This window comes from Melanerpes formicivorus, unplaced genomic scaffold (assembly GCF_026170545.1).
Source record: "Melanerpes formicivorus ecotype bairdi unplaced genomic scaffold, bMelFor1.0.p_v2 SCAF_48, whole genome shotgun sequence".
NCBI lineage: Eukaryota > Metazoa > Chordata > Aves > Piciformes > Picidae > Melanerpes > Melanerpes formicivorus.
Window position 1 is genome coordinate 2,346,900 of NW_027142400.1, and position 19,070 is coordinate 2,365,969.

At 40.7% G+C, this 19,070-nt stretch overlaps 1 protein-coding gene across 3 annotated transcripts in view; it reads left to right on the top strand.

Moving 5' to 3' along the window:
* The window catches only part of TECPR2 (tectonin beta-propeller repeat containing 2), a 44,574-nt gene extending 38,701 nt beyond the window's left edge, over positions 1-5,873 (top strand). For 2 of the 3 annotated variants that reach the window (XM_068160147.1, XM_068160148.1), the window contains 3 exons: positions 1,654-1,795; positions 3,013-3,162; positions 3,428-5,873. In XM_068160147.1, coding sequence (XP_068016248.1) covers positions 1,654-1,795; positions 3,013-3,162; positions 3,428-3,585 — 450 coding nt within the window. In that variant the 3' untranslated portion in view covers positions 3,586-5,873. The remainder of the gene's footprint in view (positions 1-1,653; positions 1,796-3,012; positions 3,163-3,427) is intronic. The other variant, XR_010989957.1, reaches the window with a different exon arrangement.
* Positions 5,874-19,070: the final 13,197 nt, after the last annotated feature.

Below are 19,070 nucleotides of genomic sequence, written 5' to 3' on the forward strand. Positions count from 1 at the left end.
AAGAAGCAAATAAAAATGGAGTGGAGAAACATAAACAGAGCCAAGAATAAGGATCACTACCAGTGAAGAGGCAGCAAGATGAGAGGGCAGAGTTAGTGGGGGGAGGGGTGTTAGGGTGTTTTGTTGTGATTTGGGGTGTTTTTTGTTTCTTTGGTTGTTGATTTTGGATTTGTTTGGGGGTTTATGGTTTGTTGGTTTTGGGCTGGGTTTGGGATTTTGTTGCTTGGTTTGTGTTTTTGTTGTGGGTTGTTGGTTTTTTTCCAATACAGTAGTTTAATTTCAACTTTTAAGTAGCTAGACAGTTGTAGATTCTGTGTTACCAACATTCTTAAAGACAATTAGTGATTTAGTGTAAGTGTTCAAACTGCAGCCATTATGAATTTTCTGTGATCAGAGCTAAACACTTCTCAAGCCTATATCAGCCTCAAGCTTCCAACAGTATGAAGGTACCTAATGAGCACATGAAAACATGGGAAAATAATCTGTCCAAGGTCTTGGAACCAGAATAGACAGGATTGATTTGGTGATGCAAGTTGAACTTGGTTATAGCCGGGTCAGACGCATTACAAGAACTGTAACAGCAAAACCAGAGCAAGTAACTGTTATGTACACAGAAAGCCCATCTGGGACTAGGTTGTGTGCTTATAAATGCATGCTTCTTTATTCCTGGGTTTATAGATGACAAAGGGCTGCTTGTTCTTCTGTTTATCACACTGGAAATTCACCTTATGCCTTTGAAGTTAAAGCAAGAAATGCAGAACTTCTTTGAGGTGTTGATGTATTTCAGTGTATCTTACTGAGTTTTTTCAGTGTCTTTGTTAGACTGATGCAGAGAAAACTTTTTCTCTTGTTCTTAGCTGTGTTTTATTTAGAGTACATTTTGCAGGATATCTGCATTCACTGAACCTGTTAGCTGGTACATTTTCCTACAAAGTAACCATCTTTATGATGTCTGTAAAATGTTGTGGTGAGAAACAAGGATTTTGAACAGCAGTTAAGGCAAATCTCCATAGAAACAGGTGGAGTAAGGTCTTGCCTGGGAGCAGAAGGGAAGTGCGTTCCACTTGGGTTTGCCAGCAGTGTTGTGGCTGCTCCAGTACTGCAGTGGTCTGCAGTGAGTTCCACAGTTGTATTCCTGTAGAATGAAGTCATGGGAAGAAGGCAGATCGGCATATCTTTGTGAAGGGGAGACATTCAAACAGTGAAAAGGTACTGCTTGTATACATTTAAAAATAAAGTGGAGGGTTAGTTATGTTAAGAAAACTTTCTGGAAGGCATAAGGAAAGCACTGCCCTATGTGTTTTCGTGGAAGGGTTCCCTCTTAACTTGCAGTTGAAACTGTACCTGATTGGAGTCACAGTGGTTAAACAAATACAAATATTATTAGGCTTAGATGCTGAACTTTAATTATGAGTATCTTCATCAGTAACTTCCTGTGGCATTCATTCATGTTCTTTTCCTGTTCAGGAAGGGATTGACTTTTTGGAAAATGGGTAATTGTGTGCAATGACAAAGTATCGGTTACATTTCTTCCTGTCTTTAGTACCTGGTAAATATGTTACTTCTCTTGCTTTACTTCTGTGAAGCACAAGTGATAAAATAGTACAAAGATTCAGAAGTACAAAGTTTAAGTACTGTGTTTCATTTTTATAGCCAGTCGGAGTCAACTTGGTCATCATTCATTCAAGTGCAAATGATCAGATGTTGTGGGCAATTGATAGCAAATGGAATGTCCATGTACGAGTTGGAATTACAGATGAAATGCCTGTAGGCACTGACTGGGAACATGTACCAGGTAAAAAAAACCCAGTGCTTCAGTTCCTTGTTGTTTCTGCCATTTTCTCAGTGGGTTTGTTTGTTTGTTTCTTTCCTGTTGCCTTTAAAATTGGATAGCCAACACTTAAACCCAGTATTTTTCTCAGTGATGAAGTGTGCTTATTTGTGGAAACATAGTTAAGTATTGGATACAGGGTTTCTTTTAAAGAGTGCTTTGGGTTTACTTAAAAGCACTAAGTAGTTATCTTAAGACAAACCTGTTCGATTGGGGGTTTTTTGGATGATTTTCTGTTGTGTGTTGTTTTGGGCTGCTGCCACTGAATTAATAAACAATACTATTCCCTTTCAGTTAGAACTGAAGCAGTGTTCCTGAGCAATTGGAGACTACTGTGCTGGGGGCACTTTTTCATTTAAATGTGCCATGGCATATCTAGATGTGGCTAACAAAAACCTAATGCTATTTTGCACACTTTTCTATTACTCCTGTGTGCTGAACGCATTCTAGATTAGGTAATCACATTTTTGTTTACCTGTAAATAAAGCTATATTTTAGCTGTTTCTTTCAAAATAACTGCATACTGATGCTGGCTGCTTGTTAAAGACTCTTGCACTGCGTAAGTGCATGGCACTTAGTTGTGGAGGACTTGCTTGTGATGATGGGACAAAAACCTTCCACAGTATCTGTAATGTTAACCAACTTTAGACAAACTGAAGGTATAACTGCTGGATTATTTCCCATACGGTAGTAAAACAGAGTGGAAGCTCTAAAAGCTTATTGTAAAAGTCCTCTAATTAGTTGCTGCTTTTGGCTGTGTCCACATAACAGAACGGAACCACAGTGTTACATCCTTCTGGTCAAAAGGTGCAGTGAGCACAAAGTCTCCAATTAAAAAGCTTTTTTGTTCACCAGTGCTTCATGTGCTGCAAATGGCCTACTTTCTGATACTCTGCTTACACAAGGCCAGAAGCTCAAAATCAAATAGCATCTACTCAGTTGAACTCCCCTAAAGTCAGTGTAAAGAAATGTGTAGTCCTAAATTGTCTTCTTGACACTCCTTTCTTGGAAAACCTCCTGGAGAAATGGGTATTCCTTTGTGCCATCTATAATGGAGAGTTCTCTAGTATTAACATACAGAAATGCTTACACTCTTACTGTCTTAATAAACTTCCCTGCAAATTTATTTAATATATAGAAAGTCTGTGATTTGTTCCTCCTTCATGTCCAATTATTCTTAGGTTTGCAGGCTTGTCAGCTGGCTATAAGTGCAAGGACTGTCTGGGCACGCTGTCCAAATGGAGATGTAGCTCGTCGGTATGGTGTCACTGACAAGAATCCAGCAGGAGACTACTGGAAGAAGATTCCTGGAAATGTCTCACGTTTAACAGGCAAGTTGGTCCTGCATGACAGTTCAAAACACTGTGATGTCTGCTTTACTTCTGACTTACGATGCTCAAGCTGACCATATGGAGAGATTGCTGTATAATCTAAATCCTTTGTTGGCTGTGACAGTTTCACCAAGGGTGCTTTCACCACATGAAAGAAAACTTTCTCGGTGTATAATTAGGAAAATAGAGCCAAATACAATTTTCTTAATGTCTATAATTGAAACATGCTATATTAATTAAAAGATGGATAATTTGTGCTTTGCAGTGACCCCTCTAGATGAACTGTGGGCAATCAGTGCTTCAGGATCCCTTCTCCAGCGCCTCACTAAGACCTTTAGCCATTCCCATAATTTGCAGAAAAATAATAACACTTCTGTTCTGCTCCCCACTGATGATTTTGAAGATGAATGGGAAGTGATATGAAGCCTCTCAAGCTTGTGAAGCAACGAGAAAAACAGAAGGACAGAGTTTATGTAATGTATGTACAGAATGTTGGATCTAAAAGCCACTCATATTGGACCTGTGATATTAGCACTTTTGTATTGAAAAAGTGACCTGTTAAATAACCCCCAAGCTGTGAGTTATGATGTTTGTTCCATTATCTCTTGGGAGACTCTTTAGGTGTGGCATACTGCAATTGTTATACCGTACTACTGTAGAAGCTCCTTTGGAAATATAACTCTTAAGTTAATCTTACTAGCAATGAAAGTGACTATTTCACAACAGCATGCACACTAATACATGTGTACTTATTTTGAGAAGGAATTCTGTTGCATTAAATATTTCTTTACGGCAGAAACATTAAGCATTTTTCAATTTCTTCTTGGACTTGGACCTCCAAGCTGATGGGAACACTTTCCAACTGCTGTACATATACTTACAGTTTTCCCTTGAAGCATGGAAGAAAATAAGATAAAGTATTTCTTAGTAAGATCTCAGAACATCACGATTACACAGCATTGGTGTTGAACTTAATTTGATCCATTTCCTTAGAAATAACCTGCAAGGCCATACTAAACTTCCATTTCTGTAAATTTGATTCCTAATTTGACTTTGTTCACAAGGGAGGAGTTTGGATTACACCTAATATCAGGGGAACTTTTGCCCATTTCACACAGCCATCATGAAGCTGACAGATTTTGACGGTAAGTCTCACTTTGGAATAAGAAGAAATTGTGTGTTGGGTTTGTAACACAAAACAGGAATGTACAAGGCAGCTTTCATAATTCCTGTTGTACTGTATTTGTGCCTCCAGACAGTGCTTTAACATTTGGACTCAAATTGTTTTGAGTACCAAACTTAGGTGTATTAAAAGAAAAAATGGTAGTTGGTAGAATTACCTCTAGGTCCCATTAAAAATGGTGATATTGTGAGAAATTACTTAACAATATTCTGATTTTTAGCTATGTTAGCTAAATTTTGAAGTGTCTTAACAGATGTTACAGCAGAGGTACTGGGAAGTAACCTAAGTTAATCATTGCTGTTTATTTTTCATTAAACTAAATCTTTGACAGATACCTCATCTTTTTTAAGCAATAGAACTACAGATGAGAGAACCCGAGTTCAGTATGTAGGCGGAGGAGTTATTTTGTGTTTATTCTAAGCTTATAAATCATCAGAATGTTTTAAACAGCTGCTAATCAATACTGTAAAAGAGCCAGCTTTGGAAAGGAACAGTAGTTGAAAAGAGAAGACATTTCTGTTTTGAGAACTTACTACATACAGAAAAGGATGTGTTTGCTTTTTAATCTCTGTTCTCTTTCAGAATAATTCATGCATGTACTGCACAAAACTTGGAACAAACATGGTGCAAGGTGAGAGAATGTGAGTCGCTGGAGAGAGAACCAAGTTATGTCACTTTTTTTAGTAGCACTTGTAATATTGGCTGTCAGTTCTCTGTCTGATCTTCCAGGCTTACATGGAGGATAGATTTGGTTCCCTTTTACAAGATGGTATGTTTGGTTTGTTGTTGTCTCATCCGTATATGGAGATTGCCCCAGAGAGTTTTTTAGCTTGTCTGGCAGTGGATTGTAATGGCATCAGCTTGTGAAGTAACCCAGTTTGTTTTATGCAAGCATAGTTTGGTATCTTGAGGACCCTAAAGAAGCTGAAATTTGGTTTAAAGGAATTTTGTGGCAGCTCCCAAGTCAATCGCTTTGGAGAAGGGACATGAGTTCACCTCTGTGCCCTGCCAAGCTCCAGATGCTAAAATACAATGGCATTATTTAATAGTGACACTTTTGTATCACATTTTTGCAAAGTCATCTTAGTAATGCCTTGAGCTTGCTAATTGCTGATTTACTGTATATTATACCTTGCTACGGTAATTAATGTTAAATTGGTGTCAAGAGCTCTTGTCAAACTACTTTTTAGGGTAGTTTCAATTAAATTAGAATGGGTTTTTAACTTTTATTTCTGTATTTAGTTTGTTTTTGTTTTGTTTGTCCTTTGAGACAAGTGCAATAAACTAGATTTTTAAGAAAGAAATTACTGTGGTGAGACTCATCTGTTGTAGCATATGCAAGAGAGTTTTCTGTGTCTGGAAATGGTCTTGATGTGGAAGACAGGCCTGCTTATGAAACTCCTTCCCTGCTACTACCCCGGACAATCTGGCAATTACAATGTGAGGATGTGCATACTGTGAAGTTTATTTCATGTATTGTAAAATTGTGACAGGTGTGTCAAACCAGCAAAATGGTTGTCTTCCAAGCAAAGACAATTAAACACTTCACATATTGAATATCAGACTTACTGTCTCCATATTAAGATGATCTTGCTATAACGTAAGTAATCAAATGTCTTTCATTGTGTTAAACAAAAGTTGCACTTGCATATTAAATGTTTTAGCTTTCAGTGAAGAATATGCATGTGTGGTCACAGATGGAAAATATTCAGGCAGAAAATGGGCGATTGTACCCTGTGCTTTAGCTTCACTCTTCCTTGCATTTCGAAATATTTGAGCTTGTCTGAAGATTTCCTGTGTTTCTGGCCTTAAACTGGAACTGCAGCTGAGGCTTCAAGAGTGTGCCTTGGCTTCACTTCCCAGAGGGAAGAAATATTTCCTGACAGTTGCAAGCCTGGATAACTTCACACAAGAAAGCATAGCAATGATTTAGTTTCTGATGTTTCAACTTAACTACTTGCATTCACAGGAATCCTGTTCAAACTCAGGTGGCAATATCCTTGCTAATTATCATAGCTTCATCTTGGTAAACCGGTTTGGCTGCTTCTGCTGGCTGCTGAAGGGAAGTGGTAGTCTCCTTGCAGCACTAGCCATGTCTGTTATGCATGAGTAATGCATATATCACAACTTAAGGAGGGTCATATGACTGAGTTAGTGAGCAACAACCATCTTAGATATACATGTAACTCCTGTTTTTTTTTGTCTTGCAGCAGTAAGAAGGAATAGCATTGTGTTAAATGGTACAAAGGAAATATTTCACTAACAAGTATCAAAGAAAATACATTAATTGTGTAAGTAAGATAGCAGAATTGTTGTTAGGAAACACTACTACCGGTAAGAAAATCATAATGAGGAATACTTCATTGGTTCATTGGTTCATTGTCTAAACATAGCTTTATTTATGCAGATACAAAGAGTCACATTTATTCCAAATTCTTTGTACTCATGTAAAAAGTGTCTTTGCTGCAATGGATAAAAAATTCTCCTTCTTCCCCACACACATAAACATCAAAAGGCCTGAACTCCATAACTCCTCTACATTACTTCTTAACAGATTAATCCTGTCGAGTATCTCAAAGGCACTTGTGGGTTATTTCAGACGAGTGGCATTCTAGCTTATCTTTTTGCTTCTTGAAACTCCCTGTAATGAGTGAGCTGTTGGTAGCTGTTTCCGCTAGAGTTCTGGATAGATTTCAGAGAACAACCTAGAGACACCTTTTCAGTTGTTGATGTTCTGAGTGTAAAGGCATGAAATTCAAGTTCCTGTATGCCAATGCCTTTGACTTTTAATTAGCAATTAGAAAAGTTTAAGTCATACATGGAGATCACCTCAGTATCTGGGTGAAAAATCTCCAGTCTTCAGTTTTTACATCCCATCCCTACCATCAGAGGTAGAAAGATACGGTCTGAATTGAGGATTTCTAGCTGTAAAATGTGAGATGCAGGCTTTGTTTTTCCTGCTGCCTTCCTGAAAGTGGAAGTTGCATGTTGGAAATAGTACTATGGTGGCAAGTAGGCAGCAATGAAAGCTGATGTATGCCTTGCCAGACAAAGTACATTACCCTGATTGGTTGATAATCAGTTATTGTAGTTAAAAATAGCCACTGTCACATCAGCAAAACTGGATTGTAGTTACTGGAAAGTGAAAGGTGAGTTGCAGTCACTAACTTTTTTTTAATTGCTACAGCCAGAGCTTCTCCAATAAAGATTAAAATATCTGGATAAATGAAATTATCTTTTTAATCTGCTGAATGGCAGCATCTAGATTTATCACATAAATAGCTATGGACTTCCCATCACTAGAAATCAAGATGTTGAGGGTTTTGGTTCAGTGCAAGAAATATGGTAGATAATGCTGTGGCTGGTTTCTGACTCAAAGTCAACGTTGTTGAGTTAGCCATAAAGTTAAAATTCTGCTTGATGCTAGTGGGGAAAAAAAGCACTGTAAAAAAGGTAAAGATCTGTTTGAGAAAGTACGTTCATACTGAATTTGGACTTTTTATGTATGCACATATATGCACATATGAAGGCTTGGATTTCTGTTCTGTAAAAGGTAATACAATGGTAATAAACTATAAAAAAAATACTGAGTCATCCAAACTGAAAAATGTCCTTTCTATCTTGGTCCTCAGACATAACTGAAATATACTGATTTTTATGGCCTGAGTAGTGCATAACTGTATAGCACTGACTGAAACTGCAGTTACAAACTTTCAAACATTTTTCACTAGATTTCTGTCCAATACAGAAACAACAGTGACTTAGTTTTCCTTTTTTGCAGCCTCATCTGAGATTCACTTACAGCAGATAGAAATAAGAGACTTGTGTATTGAATCTCGTATCTAGCAAAAATACACCAAAATACGTATACAGAATTGTATTAATGTCCTGCACTTAACATCTAGAATTTGCACAACTTGACTGCATGCATTATTTGTTTTCAGTGGACCTGTACTCTGATAAGTGTAGTGAGCCTTTGTCAGGAGCTCCCTTGTTGTTAGGAGTGTACATAGGTATCTTTTGTATATAGGATGGAAAAGCAGTGTAGATGCTTTGTCTGTTAAAGCATGAAATGGGAATACTCCATAGATGACTCTGTGCTGAAGCTGTTACACTGCTGTATTTTGCCTGTGTGCTGGATGAATCTAACACAACTGTCCCGGGTTAGGTGGAAGACCAAGCTAACTAGACTTTTCCCAGAAAATAAATAAATACTCTGGTGAGGAAAGTTCCAGGGAAGCCCCCAGCAGAGTGCCTGGCATATATGCCTGGCTACACAGCAGGGGGATGTACACAAAAAAGAATAAATTTGTTTGAGCTGCAGGGGGGAGAATGCAACAGCCATCGAGAAAACCCACAATCCCTGGTTGCTATAGGGGACAGACCAGCCAGCTGATCATGGGAAGTGCGAAGTAAGGTAATTGCTAGGATGGCTGAGATTTTTACTTGCTCAGCTCCCACGCTTCTCTTGCTAAATCCGTTCTCTGCCTCAACAGATGGGCTGTAGTCTGTTCTCTCTGGGAGCTGCACCCAGCACTCCAAACTGGGAGTCCCTTCTAGCCCAAAGCATTCAGTGATTCTATGATTTTTTTTTTTAAAGCCAAAGCCAGGTTTTTGCATTAATTTTAACCTTGTCCATAATCCTTCGCAGCAAGTTTTTCACTATTGCTTGCTGCCTCGATATGGTAACTTTTGAAACCTGATTTTAATAGAAGACTTTCAAGATGGAAGGTGACAGATGGTTGGTTGTTGTGGTTTTGGTTTTTTTTTATTGGGCAGAGATGCCGTCACTTGCCAGATGAGTTTTCAAAGCATACTGAGCAAGGTGAGCTCAGCTTTCACTTAAAAGGCCACGCTTCATTCAGTCTCTTAAGTTTCGCAATCATACATCCAGTGATTTCTCAAAGCTAGTTTTAGCAATAGGTTGACATCTATCTTACTGTAGGGTTCAGAGAGCTAAGGAAGAACATAGTCCCTGCAGGGCTGTAGTGTCGTAATACATTTGTTCTGGGCAGTATGAACTGGCTCATTGTCTACATATCATTCCCTACCTTTGCATTTTGCCAGCTTCTACAGTGGCTAATAGAAATCTTTTGTAGGTCTTGGCAAACACATAGGTTTTTAGGTCTGTCTGTAAGGATTCTTGGTTTAGGTCTAGGGGTTCTGGCTACAGTTCCTGAAGTCAGCCAGGATGGAACACATCAGCATAATATAGATGTAAATCACATCCTCAATCAAGTGTTACAAAGCAGCTTTCTTCATGCTGTCTTCATGCTGAATTTCACCAAATTAATTGCAATGTTTGATGTAAAAAGTTAGCATTGTGGGGAGTAGCACAGCTCTTGTATCCACCATCTACAATTTTTTGAGCACCTTAATCAGTCACAGTGACGTCTAGCTTGAGCTGGGTAATTTTAAAATCCTGTGTCTAATGGACCCAACAATTAGACCTATCTCTGTGTACCCAGGTGATTTGCATATTGTTACCCTATTTGTGTTCAGCATTCAAGATTCTCATCTTTGTTGTTGATCTCTGTTAATTTTACAAGTACCAGCTTGTACCAGGGAAGTAAATTTAAAACAGTGATTCCCCAGATTTTTGAGTGAGTTCCCCTAGGTCCTTGCTAAAACTTCCCAGCAGATTTTCCTCCACTTTTTCCATCAAGTACTTTTCATTGAAAATGCTGCAGAAGTTGTGCACTTACATAAACCAAATATGGTTCACTGATGGATCATTGTTTGAGAATTACTGCTCCAGAAACACTGCTGCAGTAGAAGTGGGTGCATATTCTTGCTTTCCCAAGAAGAATAAAAAATCTGACAACTATTAGAAATTATGTTATTTTTGTTTATTAACATTGGCAGCATTGATCTCTTGGTTTATATTTAGCTATTTTCCCAACAACAGTTTTATAGTATCTGAATTCAGTTGTCCTGTAAAGCTCAAGCAATACTGTTAACTGTTATAACCATACTGTGGTGGCTAGGGAAAAAAATTATCTTTTTGTTATTTTGGGAAATTGTTTTGTGAAAACACAGCTGAGCAACTAGGGAATATTGGAACACTTCTCTTTCATGTTTAGTCCTATATAAATCCATTGCAGAGCTTTCATGACAATGGATCTTGATATGGCTTCAGAATTATGATTAGTAGGATCTAAAGTTTTGCCATATGACATCTCTAGAGGCAGCTCTGCGTCTGTTCAGCCAAATAATTGATGTTTTTGGAAACCATCCCAGGCAAGTGATTTTGCAAAATAAATTTATCTGCTTTGTATGAAGTGATAGCCAGGTACTGATTATCTGTCTTCCTTAGCAATGACTCCAGAAGTTTTAACACAGATGATACTTGGGGAAGGAACCATCTTTTTTGTTTTCCTCCCTTCATTTCACTGTCTCTGCTGTAGTCCAGATAAGCAAGAGGTATCTTTGGAAGCCATTCCATGCCACTGGTTGGGAAACAGGAGCATACCTTTTAAAATCATAGTCAAGTCCCAGGAGGAGCTGTGTGGCGAGTTTTGTGCAATATTTGCAGTTTTGGTCCTGGTTTGGGGTGAAACAAGCATTGTATAGTGCGGAAGTAGTTTTGTTTCTCACTGAGAGGATGTGTTCACATCTAGGTTACTATAAACAGCTGGAAGCATCTGAACTTCAGAAAAGTTCTGAGAAAGTCAGTATTAATGAACTGAGCAGAGATAATGACTTGTGGAGGGGGGCAGGAATAAAAGCCTTTAAAGAATACTTGTCTTAACCCACAGTTGCTAGAGTGAGTAGAGGTAATATGATGGTTTCAGGGAGTGTTAAAGAGAATAATTCTGATCTATAGAAGGGATGATTGAAGAATGAGGGAAGGATAATTGGGCTTAATGACAGGAAACATTTCCTCACAATAAGGCTTATTAGGTTGTGCTGTTGTCAGGAAATAGTGTCAGTCCCATTCTATGAAACATTTAAGACTGGCCAAATGTAACAATCCCTGTGATGATGTAAATGGATGAGAACATCTTTGAGAGCTATTTAATATTTTCTTGCTTTGCTTGATTCTTTTATGTAGGTTGTATCACCTTTTTACTTCTTTAAGTGGCTTTATATCCTTTGGTGTTCTATTTGGTAGATCTGAATTAGCACTAGCAGAAAGTTGGGACTTTGGAAGGTGCAGAATAGGTGCATCTTCTGTTGATAAGCAACAAACCAATAAGGAATTATGTTTTCCCACTGCAGAGGCTGGGGAACAATTAAGGCAGGTGAAACTGCCACGATCACTGTGCTAGTTGCACATTTTGCTCCCACAAAGAATACAGGTTCTTTGTAGGCTCTGAGATCAAGACTTGCTATCGTACTGCATGCAGCCCTTTTGCCAGCAGAGCTAAAGGTCATCAACACAGATAGCCAAAAAGTCTTTTTTATTCAGACACCAGCTAAATGAGAGAAGTAAGACACATATCTTTCTGCCACACTATATTTAATGCCTATGTCATCAAGGACAATTGTGGTCAACATTGCACTAAAACAGCATGTTTGCTATGTGTCCCAACAGGAAGGGGTTCTCCTCCAGAGTCAGTTGCTTCAGTGTTGGGTTTGGATCTGAGGAAAGCTTCACTGTATCCTAATTTACAAATAGGGCCTGGTAAGGTCACATTCCAAAGCAGGGATTTGGTTGCATAATTTTCTATGCTTTTGTTTTAACAGGGAGTCTACACAAGATTTGTTTGGTATCTGAGCAACCAGTTTCTAAAGCATCAAATCCCAAGCAGGAGGCAGGAAAGGCTTCTTTTGATTCCCAAACAAAAGACTTCCGAATACCCTCCCAGCTCTGTATCCTTGGTGTGGTACAGTAGAGTGCCATTTCTCCACACATGAACTGCAAATGCTGAAAAGGTGAATAGATGCAGATCCAGACTACCAGCTGGGACTTAGCACCTCCCAAAGTTAGTGTGCAGTGCTGCTTAGCACCCTCTGAACAGCACAAGATTTAAGCAGAGCTTTTCCTTTTGAGTTAGAGGTGGGCAGGGCCAAGCTCTGTGTTACTCCTCCCTTCTTCTGCCTGGTTCTAGCTTGGCAAATTACTCCTTCACTAGCAGGGGTGGCAAATTTGCTCACCTATTTTTTTTTTTTTTCCCCCCTTTTTCTCCTCCTGTCATATACCAGAAATGAAAAGAGGATGGGAACACCTCAGAGTCCTGCCGCTGTTTGAGCAGAATATAGAGGATTGTGATTCTCTTTTTGTCTCTGGTGGGCTTAGCTATGCAATAGAGAAAAATGTGCCTGAAAAGTCCCTGGCCTGTGCAAGCATAAATGCTCTTTGCAGGTGGCATAATGGACTGTTGCAGAATAGGGTCTGCTGCTAGATAGCTTAAGTGCCTGTGAGACTTGAGGAGTTAAAGGCTGCTGCTTTGGCCACTGCAGGGCAATACTGAGCCAGAGACCGCTGGTGATAAAAATATTTGCTGCCTTTACTTGAGGAAAAGCTCAAGCTCAGAAGCTGGGCTTTAACTGCTCTGTGTGTCTCTAACTGTCTATGGGGAAGAAACGAGATGCGAGTTGGCTATTCATCAGTACCACAGGCATATCGTTGCTAGGCATATCTAAGCACGTATGTATGCATAGCTGATACCGTGTGATAACAAAGAATTAGGACCTTAAGTTCTGATGTTGTGGTGCTTGGCCCCACTGTCTGGCCATGCTGTCCTCCTCAACCCCCAGGAGCCTTCAACTCAGTGCTTTCCTTGGGGCCTGATCTCACTGGGGAGCCAGGACTTACCAGGTCTCTTCAGCAGTGAAAGATAGCTTGAATTGTACCCATGCTCATCTGTCATCACCATGCTTGTAGTGTGCTTCCCCTGCACCCTAGGAGCATAGTTGTAAGCAGTGCTGGAAAGGGCCAGGGGCAGACAAGAGTCTCAGGACAGGCTGTACTAATGGAGAGGGTTTTATTCCTGAGAAAAGAAATAAAAAGTGTCTTCTACTGCATACCCAGCCTGGCATAACAACCCTCAGGGAAGGCCTTTGTCTCCTGAGCAAGCAAACTGGCTGGAGCAAAGGGTTATGCAAAGATACACCTTGAGTCTCACCTATATCATGGCCCTGGCTCATGGGGTGACCTGTGACAAAGGTTAGGATGATGTTGTTGGTTGTGAACTGGCGTCTCTGGACAGTATGTTTAATAGAGCTCCAACACCACAGCTGGTGTTCTCTGTAGTGAAGGCAACCTGGGTGATACATACGCTACCTTAGCTGTGCAGCTGGCATTTCACTTTGAAGGAAATTATCTGGTTTTATCCTTCAAAATATTCTGCCCAATGAGTGGCTCAGCAAGCTACTCCCATGGTCTGCCCTCAGGGCTGTCTCAGTAGGTGTGTTCTCAGTCTAACAATAGCCCTGGTGCTGCTACTGGCGGAGAAGATGAGGTGGCAGCAAAGATGAGTCAAACCTTGGTTATTTGAAGGAGGAAGCAAACCTGAGGGAATGTCATACTCTTCCTGCTGGCATGTGAGTGTTTCCTTTTGTTAGCTCTGAGAACTCTGCTGTGGCTCAGTCAGATGGCTGTGGCCCTGTGGTGCTGTCAGTAGTTTTCCGAAGCTCTGTGGTCCTTGAGGTCCCAGCACCCCTCTGGCTGGGGAAGTCTGCAAATGTGTTCTCAGTGAGAGAAGTACTTGGTGTCATGGTCTAGTCATGAGGTCTGTGTTGATAGGTTGGACTCGATGATCCTTGAGGTCTCTTCCAACCTTAGTTATACTGTGATACTGTGAAGTAATGTGCCTCTCTCCTTGAATAAGTAGTCACTGAGGTCGTCTCCATTATTTGTTCAAGACTTTAGGCTAGCCTGCCTTTGGCTACAGCCCTGTTTGTGCATGTTGTTGACAAAGGACTGAAATCAGTCTGAGACTCTGAGTCCTTCTGTTTTGTCACTTTGAGTCACTAACCATCAATAGCTTTCCTTATTGCAGGAGTGGGAGAGAGCAGGAGAGCACTAGCAGATGGTTTTGGAGGAAGGGATGCTCAAAAACTCAGCTTCTCAAGGGACTTCATCCTCTCTCCTACTGTGAGGTAGAAGTTTCTTTTCCTTTTAGGTTTTGCTCTAAAATGTTGTCTCAAACATTGTTGGGAAAATGGCACTGGATTAAAAATATGAGTGTGCTGCAGTATAATGTGTTTGCTATGATTTACTTGCACCGTTAAAAAGAAGAACCCTCATGATTATAGAATAAAGCCTAAATATTAAGAGCATGATGCCAAAAGAGCACCCTTACACTGAAACAGTAATTACCACTTGGGCTGGAACAAAGGAGCAGAGGGACAGTTTGCCCTCAAAGCTATGAAGCTGTAGGAGGGGATTCATGCCAAAATGGTGCAGGAATCAGGGAGCCTAGAGGCAAGGAGGATGCAGTCCTCCTCGGAGCTGGAAGCTGTTCCTGGTCCTGGCTGAGGAGTGCATCCAAGTGCTTTCTGCCTGGAAGCCTCTCTCCCTTTGGCCTCCTTCCATTGCTTCCTGTCTATGTGTTTGCCTTAGGTGGCAAGTACAGGGAAGGGGAGGCTGGGCCATGTTTTGCAAGAGAACTCTGCCCTTCTCTTCTTGTGCTACACATACACGTGTACCTGCTTGGTGGAAAGAGCAGGAGTAAATCAGTGCAAGAAGCATCATTGCAACACCATAGAGTTGATTGGTGTGCATGATAATATAGGGCAGTTTGGTGTGGTCTGAGCAAGTAGTAGGCAGAGGTTCTTTTTCACGCGTTGTAGGTGGAGGAGAGACCACTGAGGCCAGACTGGGAATTAATGGTGATCTAACCTAAGACAACTAATGACACCAACCAGTGATGGAAGTACTGTTATTAACAGAAGTGTTACGAAAGTTGGTTTGCAAGGATGTCCAGTGCTGTTGAATGTTAAGCATGTGGCACGGGTGCCTTCTGTGCCTAGTTGGGAGCATTGATCTGGAGTGATGCAATGCACAATGATCTGCTGAAGTCAATAACTTGGTTATATTGCAGGCTAAAAGCCCATGTGACTTAAACACCACATATAGGACAGCTAGGGACTAGCAAACAAAACCTGGCACACTGGCCCATTTCTAGTCTCTGTATGCCTCTGTGCTGGATCGTTGTCTTTGCTGTTTTCAAACCAACTTGTGATTGCAGCCCTACCTGTAGCCAAGGCCTCCTCTCACAGCAATCTTGCTCTCTTTCTGCTTTACTTAATGCTGATCTTGGTTTTCAAAACCTGTCTGCACAGAGGAGCATGTTCATTAGCAGCCCTGCTTCTGTCTCTGAAACAGTGTGAAACCCTTACAAATTTGCAGCATATATTCTTTGTGCTGTGCCGAGTGTTAAGCTGATGTTAGGCTTGATATTCTATGTCTATACTTACTCATAAAACAAGTGATTTTCAGGTGTGTGTAGCAGCATATGCATCTTCTGCCTAATTTAAAGTGCCTTCCTCTGGCAATGCTCATGACAGGCTGTGACCATAGCAAGAACAAGAATGCAGCTTTTATGGCAGGACTCTACATCAGAGAGCAAAACTGAGAGAAATGTTATAGTAAGGGATTTTTTAGACTATTAAAACCATTTAGTTTTGTGTTCATGTCAATTTAAGTTCTCTTAACTACTTCATATTTTGGGCAAAATAAGACTGTTAAAGATTCCAACCCCATCTTTAAAATTAGTTACTCAAGATTACAAAAGACTTAAGCTTCAGCAGACTTCAGCAAATTTTGGTAGACTCTAGACAGGCTAAAATTTTAAACTCCTGAAATATTTCAGGGAGCTGCAAAGAGGAGTCAATTGCAGAGTGAAAAATGAAAGTAACCCAGTGTTTCCCCTCTCCCCTTGCTTTCCAAATGAAACTGTTTCAGTCCCTTTTCAGCTGTAACAGCAAGCAACACCACTTTGTAGTAGAAGATGGGATTTTGGTTTGAAAGTGCTTGAGCAACACATGGGAAAAAAATATTTTTTCATCACTGTTTCATGTTTGAAAGTAGTTTTTTAGAGAAACTGGTAGTAACTAAGCTTTTCAGGAATGCTGGCTCTACTGCCTTACATACTTTTGAAAGTCTTTCCTACAGATGAGCAGTTTTCCTTGTCTGACTAGATTAACCTATGCAGGTAAGACAGCTTTCAAGTATATATCCTTACCCTGCGCTCTCATGGTGTTAGAACTTCGTGAATTGTCTTTCCTACACCTTTGTGGTAAGCTTGCAGTCTCTAGCACTGACAGCCCTCTTCTGCAGAGACATGACTGTCCATGTTGCTTTACTAAACTTGGCAATGGTGTTGCAATTGGCACTAATTGGCATTTTTGCTGGCAGCCTTCACCCAGAGATGAAGAACTGAAAGGACTGTGGAGTCTGCACTCCACTGTGCTCCAAAGGTGGCAGAGGACAGAGATGCTGGCAAGTCAGTCTGAGGAAAGCTGATGCCACTGTTGCTGAGTCTGTAAACAAAGGACTTCTGTTTCCAAAGCTGAGAAGCCCTAGCCTTTTTCCAAACTATGACTCTGTTTGAAAAACAAGCCTGGACCCAGTTGGGTGAGTAATCTCTAGTCATGGGTGGAGTTTGCTTAGTTTCTCTCAGCTCAGACATGTCAATGAGCCACATATAGTAAGGTACACCATTGACCTTCAGCAGAGTGAACCCAGCATGGGCTCAGCAAGAGGCTTGACTTCTGTCCTAGAACAGGAGGGGCTCAACAACCGGCTGACTTTGGACCCACTGCAACACATTAAGGTGAAACTTCCACTGAAGTGAATTACCCAAGACCTGGTGGGAGGGCTGTAGGGAATTGCAGGGGCAGCTTTGGCCTTGAATTCCTGTTTTGTTACCAGGCTCATGTCCTGCCCAGCCTGTCATGCTGTTCCAATGTGTAATTACCCTCACATCTTGGGAGCAGGAGCATTTTCCAGCACTCAGTTCAAATGACCAACTCCCTACTCCTGACTCTCATTATGTCGTTGTCAGCAAGGCTGATAAACCTTTCCTCCCATCGCCCACTCGGTCTTTTTCCCCCAAGTCAAGACACTTTTCCATAGGCAAGTCAGACCTGACTGCTTTACCAATTACTCAAATAAAGAATTTAGCAACATAGGTATTCTTAATTATTTTTAAGTGGCTGAGTGAGGGATCAGGTCTTTGGATTTTGGTGTTTGCATTATCAACAAGGTAGCTGAAGAGAATAGTTAGAGCTGTTCTGTGGTTTCCACTAAGGGAATCTAAATTTCCCATAGTAATTAGTCTGAGTGTGTATCAGCTTGGTTTCTTGGGAAAAAGGAGGACTTGCTCTTCTAGGAAACATTTTCAGTGTCATCAGTCTAAGAATAGCAATCTTCTTTCTGTTGCATCTCAAATTTCAGAAGTATGGCTTATCTTTTATTGTGCATGCAGTGTTTGAGATGAAATGCCACTCTGCTCTGAAGCGTGAACAGCTTATAGTGCCTCAGTCTGTGGTTTTCTTTTTTCCTAACCAAAATTAATTTGTGCCTTCAATATGGCCTTTTCTCTCTGAGCACATCAGTTCCTTGATGACCCTAAAAGGAACAGTGCTGAAATAGTTCAAGTAACAAACAACTTCCTGGCTACATATTTAAGCACTGTAACAAAATCAGTTTCACTGATGACTTCCAAGAACAGAGTCAAAGCTGCAGCCTTGGAGATTTCTTCCATTGCAATGCTGGTGGAGCCAGCACAGCCTGCTTCCTGCAGAACAGGCAGGGGCAGTGCCTGTGGTGTAAAGGTTATGGAGAATTGAGCTATGCTCTTTGCTCAGGACTTTGATGTGTCTAAACACAAGCGTTGGGAGCAGCACATTACCCTTAGAGAGCTTTTAGATCTGGAGCAGCTGTGAAGGTGTTTTCCATCCCTTGGAGCATCTCTGAGGGGATGGGGGAAGACCAAATATATAAGGTACTCCTCTAGTAGCCAGAGTGGACAGCAAGACTGCCTAAGCCATCACATCCTGCTGGGGGCTGGCAATGGAAGGAACTAAATTCACCAAAAAAAGCTGCTCTAAGATCCTGGGCCATTGGCATACCTTCTTAAGTATCTCTGGGCATAGCAGAGGGCAGGCACAAGGAAGCTGTCCCTCCTCCATGCTACCCTCCTCACCCTGCAGCAATCACACAGAAGGACTGCAGCGTCCATTCCTGTCTCCTGACAGAGCAGGAACATTTTTTTGCCAGAGCAGTGTGTGCATGCCTGCTGTCCTCTGCCTGAGAGCAAGCACCGTGGCTTTCTAAAGGGAACAGAGAGAACTTTGCAAAGAAACCAACCCTTATTTATACGTATTTTAAAGTTGGTCTGCACATCCCCACCAGCATTCTTTAAGGACATTTTAATAGTATCTGACTCCTTTTTAGTCTTGTGTACATGATGAGGAAGTTTTCATCTGTGCCTTTAAAAAAAAAAAACACATCCTTGCCAAGAAGTATTAGAGCTGTAAAAAAGGAGTCATCCTGTTCCAGGACTGCAAGGCTTATGTAACAGGGAAATCCTAACAAAAAGATACACCCCCACCCTGTGCATGCTTTTCCAGGGCACATGCCACTTCAGGGGTTTCAGAACACTGAGTTTGTATTTTGATCGCATCTGTCTCTACTTTATTCAAATGTATTTACAAATATATTCTCCCCCATACCCTCATTTGTACATGCTATAGAATGTCTTTATAAAATGCAGTGCAGACCTCACCTCACCACAAGGATCTTTAAATAAAAGATATTGTAAAGTGCTGG